The sequence below is a fragment of the Gekko japonicus genome, unplaced genomic scaffold, assembly GCF_001447785.1.
Source record: "Gekko japonicus isolate JY-2015 unplaced genomic scaffold, Gekko_japonicus_V1.1 scaffold252, whole genome shotgun sequence".
Lineage (NCBI taxonomy): Eukaryota > Metazoa > Chordata > Lepidosauria > Squamata > Gekkonidae > Gekko > Gekko japonicus.
The window spans coordinates 591,180-604,888 of NW_015163612.1; the positions used below are offsets into that span (position 1 = coordinate 591,180).

Here is a 13,709-nt window from a genome sequence, read left to right on the forward strand (position 1 = left end):
ATGGATACGCAATTTTGTTTTTCTATTCACTTTTACTTTCAATTTAAATGTTTAATTTAGTTTTGTTTTAATACCATCTGTTCACTTTCATTATTACATTCATTTTGGTTTAATACAATCTGTTCACTTTCATTATTACATTCATTTTCAGTTCCATTAGTTTCAATGGCAAATATTTTCCTAGCCAGAATTTCTTTATTTTCCCATAATTTCCATGTTGATTCTCCTAGACATGTCAGTGGCTTTCGATACCACCAGCCATCCTATCCTTCTGGCTAGGCTGGCTGGGTTAGGAGTACAAAGCACATCTCCAGAATATTCTTCTTGGCTCCAACCATGGCATTTATGCCGTGGATTCCCCCAAGGATTCATCTTGTCCCTCATACTCTTAAACATCTACATGGAACTGTGGGGAGAGTTCATCAAGAGATCTGGAGTACAGTGCCACCAATATGCATGTGACAGCCAGATCTATTTAGCTGGGCTGGGTGAGCCTGTAGAACTCCTGAACTGGTGTTTGTGCCTGAGGAAGGTAATAATGAGGTCCAGTAGTCTGACTGAGGTGCTGAGGATAAGACTGAGGTGCCGGTAGTCAATGACAAAGCTGTTCAAGGACTGAGGAGTCAGCCTGTCCTGCATTGGTTTGCTCTACTTCAGAAAGAGCAGGTTTGTAGCTTGGTTGTGTTGCTGGAACCTGGCCTACAGCTGAAGGCTCAGATCTCCTCTGTGGCACTTAGCATAGAAAGTCTGAGTCTAGTAACTTGAGCAGCTAATTGGAGCTTCAGTCAGAACAAAGTAGTGGCAATAAGGTTTCCCCAAGATGTAATCATGGCTATTAGGTTAGATGACTTAAAAAAGTTATCCTCTATTCCCTCTCCCTGTTTAAGATGAAGGTCAATATTACCTCTTATGAGCCCAGGCAAGCCCAATCTAGTCAGATCTCAGAAGCTAAGTAAGGTTGGTTCTGGCAAGTACTTGGATGGTAGACCTCCTTGAAATACCAGCAGTTGGGAGGCGGGGGCAGGCTTTATTCAGCCACCTCTCTGAATATCGTCCAGGCCCCCAGTAGGGGTCAGTCACCAGAGGTTGCCATGACTTCCAGGTGCTCACATACACACATGCACATATAAAAAATATAAACAATACTACCTCTTATGAGAGTTTACTTGACTTAATGTTGTTTTGATTGGCATACCTGGTAATGCTCCTTCTAAGCTGTGGAGTCTTGTGAGCAAAGATTCTACTTCGTGAGCTACTGGCATTAAAGTTGTGAGCGAGCCATTGGGTTACTGCATAAATTAGTTTGCTTTGGAGCCATCCTTTCTGAGCTAAGAGAAAAATGTGTGAGCCAGAGGCTAAAAAACGGTGCTAGCTCACACTAACTCAGCTTAGAGGGAAACTGTCTGGTGCAGGGAGCAACAATAGGAAGGCCTTTGTAATCTGTAGTCTCTTTGGAGGCCTTCTGTGATCATCTAAAGAAGAAAAGATGCTAGACTAGGCAGACACTTGGTCTGATCTAGCAGGGCTCTTCTTATGTTTTTAAGATAAGTTATCTGAGGGAGGCTCGTGTTAAAATTATTACCCCATTAGTCAATAGGACCCCTGGGCACATTAATACAAACAAAGCAAGGCTTCACTGGCTCCTATCAAATAAGAATGCAGAGATTACACATTCAGTCGCTTTGTGCATTAATTCTTAGATTGTGGGATCACATTTTAAAAGTTCTTAAATTCAGACTTCTATTTTTGTAGATTATGACTGGTCCCCCCCCCCCCCTGCCCCCCATATTAAGGTAAGTTGGTCTTATGACTGTAATAATAAAACTAGCTAAACTATCTGATTTGAAAAACCTTTAACTACTGTGCATATGTGACAAAAGAGGTGAAATGCCCTCCAAAATGACTGAGGGCTCAATATCATGAATGCATTCTCTTGCATGGACTTAGAATAAGTTAGAATTGTTTTTTGTTGTTCAGTCACACAGTCGAGTCCGACTCTTCGCGACCCCATGGACCAGGTCACGCCATGCCCTCCTGTCTTCTGCTGTCCTCTGAAGTTGGCTCCATTTCATGTTCGTTGCATCGATGACACTGTCTAACCATCTCATCCTTTGCCGTCCCCGTCTTTGATGTTGAGCTTCAAGCCCACTTTTGCGCTCTCCTCTTTTACCCTGAGCAAGAGGCTCTTTAGAATTGTACTAGGGCTATAAAACCATGTTCTCATACAACATTTAGGCAAGGAGGGCTCTTGTGCATGACTAGCTCTTATTGTGCCTGTTGGTCTGTAGTTTCTATGGCAAACTTAATTCTGACATACGTGTTGGCTGTCTAAGTTCTATTATTTGAGTAACAAGAAAGCACAGGGACTATGACAGGGCCATCTATCTTTTTCATAATTTCTTCTATTGTTCTATTGTTGGGATTCATTGTTGGCGCCAGGGCTTCTCTGAATCTTCTGCATGGCATAATGAGGTTAGATTACGGTCTCATATTGTTGACAGACAGTTGATATACTTTTTCAGACTTGTGAAACTGAAGCACTATAATCACCTCAAGATAGTTAATTGGAATGTGGATGAAAGGTCAAGCTGAAGACCCACAAAAGGCTTAGAACATATGACTGAGTTTCCAAATAACCAGTTGCTATTTCTTTGAAAGATAGTAAATGAAAGGGGGGGGGAGGCTTTTAAACTGTTTTGTCTCCAGTGACTGACCTCTGTGCCTCATTATTCATTTGCTTGCTTAGTCACGGACACAACTGTATTTACGAGTCTGGTGCAATGAATAGACACAGTGTAATCCCCACCCATTCCCCAAGCCTAATTTTGACTTGACATTCTATTGAGATGGAACTGGAATCTGATTTAAGAAGCAGTGTTTTAAAGGAAATTGTCAGATGTCAGATGAATGGACTTTTGCAGATAGATAATATATAATAGGAAATAATATGAATGCTCCAAATGGTGTAAATAAAATTGAGCTAGTTAAGGTTAATTCTTGCCTTAACGGATTTCAAACAAATCATTTAATGTTTAACAGTGTCTGAAACATTAATACATTGTTGATGAATATAAGAACACACCGCAGCAATGCTCCCTCTAAGCTGTGGAGTCTTGTGAGCAAAAATTATACTTTGTGAGTTACTGCCACTGCATACATTAGTTTGCTCTCTGGAGCCATACTTCTTGAGCTAAGAGAAAAATGTGTGAGCCGTAGGCTAAAAAAACTGTGAGCTAGTTCACACTAACTCAGTTTAGAGGGAACACTGCACTTCAGTGTCATACATGGAAAATATCAGTCCTATATCACTAATCATTAATCACTCTTCACTGTAGCCTCTGTCATACATGGCTTCTATCCACCCAGGTCTCACAATCCACAATGTAAGAACAAAGAGTCCAGCGGCACCTTTAAGGCCAACAAAGGTTTATTCAAGGTATGAGCTTTTGTGTGCATGCACACTTTGTCAAATACGCTGGAATGGAAGAATCCACAACATAGTCATTTCAGTGGTCAAAAGAGACCCTTCTTCCCTATATTCACCAGTGGAAAAACTGTCAGTATACAACTCTTGTCTGATTTTTACACTGTTTGGTTCTTTCTTACTTCTGACAACTTATTTTATGACAAGACAAATCAATATAACAGATGAGTCTCCAAAAAAAGGTCTTTCTGTAATAATTCTAGGGATTTTGATAAGAAGCACTAGATAAGCATTTGACATATATAAGGCTGAACTGAACCAAATCACCCTTTGGTCCCCTTGGCATTCAGCTAGTTATTTTTACTTCTGGGTATTTTTTTCCCAGCAGCACAGAATATTGATGATAGCCTTTTCAGCACCTTTCTTACCTCCTCTTGCAGTTGATGGATGGGCAGGCAAGCACTTTCAGAGTCAGCACTAATATGACTTACTACCTGATCATCTTGGAAGTTATGTGTGAAAATACAGAGCCTGCAGTATGCATCTCCAGAGAGAGTCTCATTTGTGTAGCACCATGCCTTGTAACTCAAGAGCATTGCTATATTTAGAGTTCCCCATCACTGGCAGATCAACAGGCTGTTGTTACACTCAAATTTGTTTTGAAGGACACTTGGCTTAAAGCCAGTGCTGATATCCCCCCCATTACCTCTTAAAAGACACTTGACATCACAGGTGGAGAACATGAGATGCTGTAGAAGCCATCGAAGACCATCCAGCACAATATACCTGACCTTTTTAGGCTTACATTAAATCCTTCTTATTTTTCTCATCACATCTCTCAATCCGTTACTCCTTTAGATATAAATCTCTGTGACTTTTAAAAGTTAAATTTTACTTTAGAAAAACAGCTTTTTTTTTTTTACTCTGGCAATTTTCCAGTAACTTATTCCATAAACCTGGGATTGTGAAAAAAGTTCCAAAGAAGTAGAACATCAAAGAATATCTATAAAATGTTTCTAGGACACTGTAGAGTCCTAGCCTAGCTTCCCTTTGGAAATGATACCATTAAAGGCCCAGATGAGTTGCCTATATCATAGCAAATTTAGTATGCCATCTTCTTGGTCTAACAACTCCATGTGTGCATGGTTAGGATTTTTAAAAACAATAATACATTTTTGTACCTATTTAGCTTTCATATGCAGGACAGGGATATGTGGCATGTTTGGGAGGCAGTCTGATAAGATGAAATGTTCAGAAAAGAATTCAGGGAACACCCGTGATACTCAAAAGATTACTATCCTGTGTACATTTATCTGGGAGTGAATCCATTTAACATAGTAGGACATACTTTGGAGAAAACAAAACTACTCTTCCATAAATCTCATGCATATGTAGTGAGTTTCTTTAAATGCTTCCCGCATAATTGCCCGTGACAAAATATCCAGCCTTAAACTTGGCCTTTGATTCTATTTAATCATATATTTTTTCAAAGTGAATGGGGGCTATGTATTTGGATTAATTTCAGAAGCACTTCCCGGAAAAGGACTGCAAAGATTAATGGGAGGGCTGGGTATTTTTATTTCTACAGTTTTAAGGGTGAAATGTATGCTGAAACCCATGTTTGCTCATCTGGCAATGGCCGTATTGATGAAATGGGAAAGAGGAAGTTTGATTATTATAAATGCTTACCTGCCTCCTGTAACAAAAAAATCCCTAGTAGAGGAAAATTGATTAGCACTGGAGGGGTATATAGCGGACCTAATATTAGAACACCCTGAGGCTCAAATTCTACTTGTGGGGGATTTAAATGCCCATATGGGGAATAATGGCACCTTTTTTAGCAAATAAATTTAATTCCTTTTTAGATAATAGAGGACAGGGACTAGCGCAACTCCCATTTAAGAGATCTTCTAAAGATCAAAGTGCAAATTTCACTGGCTGGTGTCTGGCCAAATTAGCACGTAGGCAGGAACTTCATATTCTAAATGGTGCTTTTTATGGTGACTTTCTGGGGGTATTTACTTACATGGTAGGAAATAGGATTAGTTCTATTGATAGTAAGGCACAGGGAGGGGAAAACAAACCTGACCCAAAAACTGGAATCAAGAACCACAAGGGTAAGAAAGATGTCTAATAAAAGGCCAATATTAAAAACTGAGTTAAAACTTATAATATACAAAAATACACGTATTTATTAGAAAAACAGTTAAAAACATATAAGGGCCCAATGAAAGCCTCGTAAACAAGTAAAGGTGGCCTAAACACAAGGGCCGATACACATAACCTGACGCATTTCTGCCCAATGGGCAGAAACACGTCAAACTTAGTTCCATCGATTACATGCTGGTCTGTAATTCCCTGCTCCCTAAGATAAATAACTTTAAGGTGCTCCCCTATTTGGAAGGAGACCATTTACCATTACATCTGCAGTTTATACTTCTGCTCAAGCTGGAGTGATCTGCAGCATTATACTCAGTCAAGATTGAGCACACAGGTAAAAGAGTTAAGTGGACAGAAACGTTAGGTAGTAAAATCAAGGAATTTCTGAACTCTGAAATGTATTATATTTCTCAGAGGTATATTACATCAATCGTAAATATAAATACCATCCCAGATCCCCTAATTTGCTATCAAGATCTGATAAATGAACTTACCAATATTTTAACCGAACCAGTTAACAGGAAACTACATCAACCGCACAGAAACTCCAAACCTTGGTTTGATAAGGAGTGTGCTCATGCAAGAAAAGAAATGAACTCCCTTTATGCTCGGTCTTTAATAATTATGGACCAGGGAATAGAATAGAGGTGCAAAGGGCTCTTCTGAGTACTAAGCAACTATATAAAAGCATAATTGTAAAGAAAAAAAAGAGTATACCAGAAAATTATGGGAGGACCTTATCCAGGCTGTGAGAGAAAAAGACTTCACTTTTTGGAGACTTGTCAATGTAAGGAGCACTAGGACAAACCCCCCCCAGATTTGCATATTACCCCTGATAGATGGACCTCCTTCTTCCAGAATTTATATGATTATTGTATTCAGACCCCTTTTTCTGATATGAAGGGGGACCTTCTGTTATGGCCCCCAGTTAGTCATCAAGAAATAAAATATCGGCTTCCAGTTTAAGCGTTTCGCCACTCGGACATGTCCCGTCTTGCTCTGATGGGGATGCGCCAAGACCCGGCTGATGGGAGGAGTTCAAGTTCGTCCCAGACCCCCCGGGGTCTCTGTAGGAGACCCCCAACCTGGGGAGCTGAGGAGAGCCTCTTCCAAGGGGACGCCCGAGGAATTGAGGCTCACCTTCTTCCCTGATAGGTACCGTCACCGCGGAGCCAGCATGGCGCCTAGAGACTGCTGGAGCAAGCGATCACGACTAAACTTGTAAAAGTCTTCCAAAAGATCTCCAAGGCTACAAACTGTGAGTTAAGCAAAGCTCAGGTTAAAATAAGCGGAGGGAGCCTTGGTAGTAATTGGAAGTGCCTAAGCTTGAAGCGTGGGGGGAGGAGATCCCAAGCAACCCCATAAGAGTAAACTGTAAAAAATGGTTTTAAAGCGGAAATAAAGAGACTTTGAGCTAAACCAAGCGCATAAGAAGTTAAGCGAACGCATAAACTGCCAAACTACACGAAGCGGAATTAAAACGTACAACTTTTGCTTTATTTTGGAAAACTTACTTCTTGTTGATATTATGGCTGGGAGAGGACGGAGAACGCCAGAAAAAAAACTGGTGACCGGAAACAACATACCAACAACTCCCTCCCAGAACCAGGAAGTAGCAACAGACCTTTCTTTGCTGTTAGCAAATGCATTGCGCCCTCTAATGGAACAGATGACTACTCTCAACTCCAAACTAGATAATGTGCAAAAACAGCTAAAGCAGATGGACAAGAGGACTACAGCAACTGAGAAAATGCTGAAAAAAATGGAAAAACAGACTGAGAGCATTAATAAAAGAGTGGATGAAGCAGAGAAGGAGAGATCCTCAGAAAAAACACAACTAATTCAACTCCAGCTGGAAAGATCCATGCATGTTCTACGTTTCCATGGAATACTTGAGGACAAGAATGAGTATTTAAAGGAACTTTTGGTGGTTGCCTTGGCCCCACTAATGGATTACAAACAAGAAGATTTAATTAAGGAAATGGATATGGCATACAGGACTTATCTGGATTTTATAAAGCAAAATAAACTTCCAGGGGAAACTTATATAAAATTCACGAAATGATCAACCAGAGATCTGGTGCTAAAGTCAACAATGGGGAAATCCTTAAAAATCAAGAATAAAGAGATAAAAATGTTGAAAGACATCTCATTCAAAGTAAGAAAAAGGAGGAAATCATACAGGATGCTTACTCTCTCCCTGCAAAAAAAGTGATTATCGTATAGATGGCTATTCTCGGAAGGGTTGAGTTTTACTTATCAAGATAAAAAATATAAAATTGACTCTGTTCCAAAAGTGGAAAAAATTATGGATCAAATGTTTAAATGTAAAAACGAAGCAGAAGGAAAAGAACTTAAAATCGGATGTGGAGGAAGAAGAAGAAGAGGAGTCCTACTCACAGGACTCAAAAAGCCAAATATCCTCATCTTCAGAATCATCTGAATTGGAGAAAGGAGAGGCCATTCCCAAATTACAGAAAGCGAAGAAAACCAAGAAGAAAAGTCTCTAAAATTAAAGCATGAGTGCTAAGGGCAGTAATTGTGTCAAGCTAATAATTTTATACTTTTTATAATCGAACTAATCTCTGTATAATCAGTAACAATAGGTTTGAAAGAACTATTTTTAAGCTTTCTTGATCGTGATTTGTATTAGTATGTACCCTTTATGTACCCTTTCCCCATATCCAGTAGATGATTTAGGACAGAATGGTAGTTTTTCCTTCCCCAATCCAGTAGAGTATATGTATGTAGATTTCCCTAACCCAATTCCCATAGTAATAGTGTTAGGGCATTAGTCATCCTTACCCCATCCCATTATTTGTAGTGTGTAGAAAATGCAAAATAAAAAAAAAATTCCCCTTCGCGGGGCCCAAAAAAATAAAATATCATATAACTTGTCTAATAAATGGAAAAGCTCCAGGTCAGGATGGTATTCCTCCTGAAGTTCTAAAAGAAAACCCAGATTGGTGGGCACAATTTCTTGCACCTCTGTTCACATACATTGACCAAATGGGTCGTGTTCCTAAGCAATGGAGTACATCTTTTATAGTTTCTATCTTTAAAAAGGCCAAAAAAAGTGATCCAGCAAATTACAGGCCTATTAGTGTTATAAGCATCATCAGTAAATTGTATTCATCTGCTTGATAAATTTGAAATGTGGTTAGAACAAGAGGAGATTATCCCACTAGAACAAGCCAGCTTTAGAAGAGAAGAAGAGACTGGATTTATACCCTGCCCTTCGCTACCCAAAGGTGTCTCAGAGCGGCTTACAAACTCCTTTCCCTTCCCCTCCCCACAACAGACACCCTGTGAGGTAGGTGGGGCTGAGAGAGCTCTTCAGAGAAACTGCTCTTTTTTCAAGAACAGCTCTTATCAGAACTATGGCTTGCCCAAGGTCATCTAGCCAGGTGGAAGTGGAGGAGTGGGAAATCAAACCCGGTTCTCCCAGATTAGAGTCCACGTACTTAACCACCAAATGAGAAGGGAGCACTCACTGGAGAAGACCCTTATGCTGGGAAAGATCAAAGGTCAAAGAAGACGGAGACGGCAAAGGATGAGATGGTTAGACAGTGTCATAGATGCAACGAACATGAAATGGAGAAAACTTCAGAGGACAGCAGAAGACCGGAAGGCCTGGCGTGATCTGGTCCTTGGGGTCGCGAAGAGTCGGACTCGACTGTGCGACTGAACAACAACCCCTATATAAAGATGCTAGGGATAAGACAATCCTCCCTATTTTGAAGCAGGCTAAGGCACGAACTCACAAGATGATTGTGGGGAAATTGTTGGCAGATGAAATACCATCAATCACCAGTGTGATTACAGCCCATGTAATCAAACTGAAGCACAGTTTTAAATCATAGGAGGCTTCCTTCGAGACACAGTCCTAGTGGAGCTACTACAAATGCTGATCCCCATATAGCCAAACACTATTTATACTGGAACGATGTTGTATAATCTGGACATGTGTTTTAATGGTAGTATACCTTGATAGATTTGTAAGTTTTATTACCAATGGACTTGTGCGTGTCATTGGTCTGTTATAAGGCTGTCGACTGTTATAAGTATATTAATTCATAAAGTTATTACCTTCAAAGTAGGAGATTTTTGCTCAGGTTTACTGAATTAAACAGAAGAATAGGGTGCATTTTAACAAATTTTAGCTAGCATAACAATCTAAATTTACTGTTACAATATGTATCCAATTTTAACTAATGTAATTTATGTAAGGTAACAATCGGAATGTCTGTTTGATTACAGTGGTTATGATTTTCTGATCTTAGATCATAATAAACTTACTTACTTACTTGGATTAATCTGCTTCTCATCTGGGTACCCCCCATCTAGAGTATGCATGCCTAGCAATTTGATAAAACATTGTATGTAAATAACAACAACAATAGGCCAAATCCACAGTTCCTTGTGTAAGACAGCAGTCTGATTGTACATGCAGACTTTCAAAGTATTGAGCTCACCAACATTTTCTGGTGTCAAGTTTGATAGTACTGATCATGTTTTACAGGGCAGGAAAGAAGGGTGGCCTGGATTCAGTCCACCATTCTTTTCAAATAGGTGTTTGGCACAGTCAGAGCTGCCTGTACTAAGCATTTGTTAATAAATTTGCATGCAAACCTAGTCCAGCAAGGTGCTAGATCTGGGGAGCTTCTAATCCTAGACAGAACCCTAATAGACAAGCAAAAGTTGTGATCTTACTTTTGTTGGATTGGAGTGATAAAAATTGTGAGCTTACTTTGGTTGCACTAGACTGATAAACTGGAGTTAATTCTTGTACTGTGTGGGGTGCAAGAGAGACTAGTCTAATTCAAGGGAGCTGAACAGTTTACCAGAGATTCCATAGTATTTGCATTTCACATTATTGTGACGCAGGCAAAAACAACTTGGTCCATCATCTTGCTTGAACCATTCCCCTTCCCTACCATCTGGAATATGCTCATATTTCTGGAACCGGTATGCAAAATGACTAAGGGGTTCATAGCTTTTAAGAAAATATCTGTTTTGTAACACTATCAAGCATATTTGCTCCAGCTTTTGAGAACATGCTGTACTTTTTCAGCCTTTGTAATTTATGCTATGCATTCTGTGGTTTAATCATTTTTATATTATTTTGCATGTGCAGTGGGAAAGCCTAATGTGACAACGACAAAAGCAATAAGTAAGTAGCATACCTTGTTTTGTTTTTTATATTAACTGTGGCCTGGTTCTTCATTTCAGGAGGTTGTATCAGTTCAGATTACATTTAGTTTTAAACACATTTGGTTTTATGTGCAGGGACATTTTGTTTTAAAGAGAAACACTCATATGTGAGTCCCATCTGCAATCTGAAGAGGTATTCCCATGTCCCAGACATACTTTTACCACCTTGGTGGGACTCTGTTTCTATATAGTCATATCTTATATTTTAATGGCAAATGTAGGATATCTTTGGATACTTAAATCCAGTGACTGGAGCTGTGAACAGGCAAGACAGATCTTTCTACAAATCTGAAAAGGGCCCTAGGTTTGTAAAAAATTGTGAAATCTAAACAAACTCCAAACACCGGGCAGCTTGAAAAATAAAAAAAAATGATAAAAGGTGCACTTGTAGTTTTAAGCAACAGATTACCTCTGTGGCTATTGCTAGGCAACCACAGCAGTCCAACCTTGGCTCTTTCAGCAAAAGCCAGGGGGAGGGCCCTTTCCAGACCTATTTTGGCCATTGAGGGAGAACTCATTGGGGCCAGGCCTGACTAGAGTTGCCAGCTCCAGGCTGGGAAATTTCTGGGGATCTTGTGACCAAGTGTGAGAGTGCAGGGTTTGGAGAGGGTAGATGCCTCAGCATGGTATAATGCCACAGAGTCCACCCTCCAAAGCAGCCATTTTCTCCAGGGGGACAGATGTCTGGAGTTCAGTTGTAATTCAGTGGATCTCCAGGTCCCACCTGGAGGCTGGCAACCATAGCCCTGGCAGCAATCTCTGAGTTACTTGATGCCACCTGACTTGCATGACTTTAGCAGGCCCAGCTGCTTGCTACTGTTCAACAGCAGCCACCCTGTGAAAGCCAGTTTGGTGTAGTGGTTAGAGCTTCAGATTAGGATCTGCAAGACCCAGGTCCAAATCTCCATCTTGCTGTGGAATCTGACTAGGTGATTTTGGACCAGTCACATACTTTCAGCCTAACCTACCTCACAGGGTTGTTGTGTGGATAAAAAGGAGGATAAGAGAATAATGTAAGCTGCTTTGGTTTCCACTGTGGAGAAAGGTGGGGTATAAAGGAAGTAAATAAAGAATAAACTTAGCTGAAGATGGAAGGCAGATAAAATGTAGGTTGGTGAATGGCTGAGAAGGAGAGAATGAGGCAGGGAGAGGATATGGGGATTGCCAAGAGGAGGGAAAAAATTAGGAAATTCCTTGAAATTTGGGGGGGGAGCCTGGAGAGGGTGGGTTTGAGGAAGGGAGGGACCTTAGAAGGATATAATGCCATAGACGCCACACTCCAAACCCAAATAGGGTTGCCAACTTCCAGGTGGGGGCTGTAGATCACCCAGAATTACAGCTGCTTTTCAGATGACAGAGATCAGTTTCAATGGAGAAAATGACTGCTTTTGAGGGTGGACTTTATGACATTATACCCTGATGAGATTTCTTCCCTCTCCAAACCTTGCCCTTTCAAGGCTCCACTCCCAAATCTCCAGGGATTTCCCAACCTCAATCTGGCAACCCTAAACCAAAGTGATCTCTGTAGGTGGGAGATCTGTTGTGATTCCAGCAGATCTCCAGCCCAGAGGTTGGCAACCCTAGAGGGCGAGAAGGAAGCAGGAAAAGGGGAAACGCTGTGGGGACTTTTAGGAAAGGGAAAGAAGAGGAAATAGTGGGAGAAGGGGAAAATGAGATGCCTCCCACAAGTCCTTACGGGTTCCCACTTGTACCTTCCTATTCATGAACAAAGTGGGGAAAGGGATCTATTTCAGCACAAACAGCATACAGGTTAACTTAGCTAAAACCCTACCTTAGCTTGAAGCCTTGATATGCTGCTTTGCTTTAAGCATTTTCCTTCCAGCCAAGCACACTTTGGTATTAGGAAAAAATGTCTCAAGAATTGCAATACAGCTATTTAAAGGGTGGGGGGAGAGCAGGACTTTGCTTAAAATAAGCAGCCCAAGGACTCTGCACATATGAACATTCAACCTAAGCCAAAGCTTCCCATGTGCTGCAGAGACAACCACAGTGCTCTTGTCAACTACTCCATTCAGTTAAATGGTAACAATCTAGATCTTAATTTGCTCCAGTAAACACTGACCAATGAGGGAAGGAATTAATTAGCTGGATCAAAATAAATGGAAATGATTTATTAAACACAATGCCCAACCCAGCAAGTAAAGTATTACAAAAGTAATAAACCCTTCAAGAAAATAAAATTAAAAAATGGCAAAAAGGACATTGATGTGGTATATGATCACTACTGCCAGAATGACATATGCCCAATGTTGGAAACAAGATAAGATCCCTGAGATTGGGGAATGGATTAAAAAAACTACTTTTTATGGTGGAAATGGACAAAATGACAAGGAAACTTAACAACTTGGAAGCAGAAGAATTTTTCGCAGACTGGAAGGACTTTAAGGAATATTTAGAAAAACACTGGGATGTAAAAGACAATTTGATTTGCTTTGATAACTACTGAAAGTTATAAGAAGTAGAAAATAGATAAATGTATCTGAATAACAGTTGAAAGATAAGGAGGAAAGGATGTATAATGAATTAAGTATTGACATATGCTTAACTTTTTAAATATATCCTAAAAAATTGTTTAAAAAAGAAAGAAAATAAAATACATGGCAAAAAATGTATAACAGAAAACTGGACAAACCTCCGTGCTCTGAAGCCCTGACTGCCACAGAGTTCACCATTTTCTCTAGGGTAACTGATCTCTGCCACCTGGAGAGCAGTTGTAATTCTGAGTGATCTCCAGCCCTCACCAGGAGATTGGCAACAATGGTTTCTCAGGAAGAAAAGTAGTCTTTCTCTGCAATGGGGACCAAAGCAGCTTACATAATTCTCCTCTCCCCCTTTTTACTTGCACAACAACCCTGTGAGGTAGGTTAGGCTGAAAGTCTGACTGGTCCAA

At 40.2% G+C, this 13,709-nt stretch overlaps 1 protein-coding gene across 1 annotated transcript in view; it reads left to right on the forward strand.

Moving 5' to 3' along the window:
• The window catches only part of TRDN (triadin), a 191,773-nt gene that overhangs the window by 164,530 nt on the left and 13,534 nt on the right, over positions 1-13,709 (forward strand). Inside the window, exon 15 of the mRNA XM_015407343.1 lies at positions 10,722-10,757. Coding sequence (XP_015262829.1) covers positions 10,722-10,757 — 36 coding nt within the window. The remainder of the gene's footprint in view (positions 1-10,721; positions 10,758-13,709) is intronic.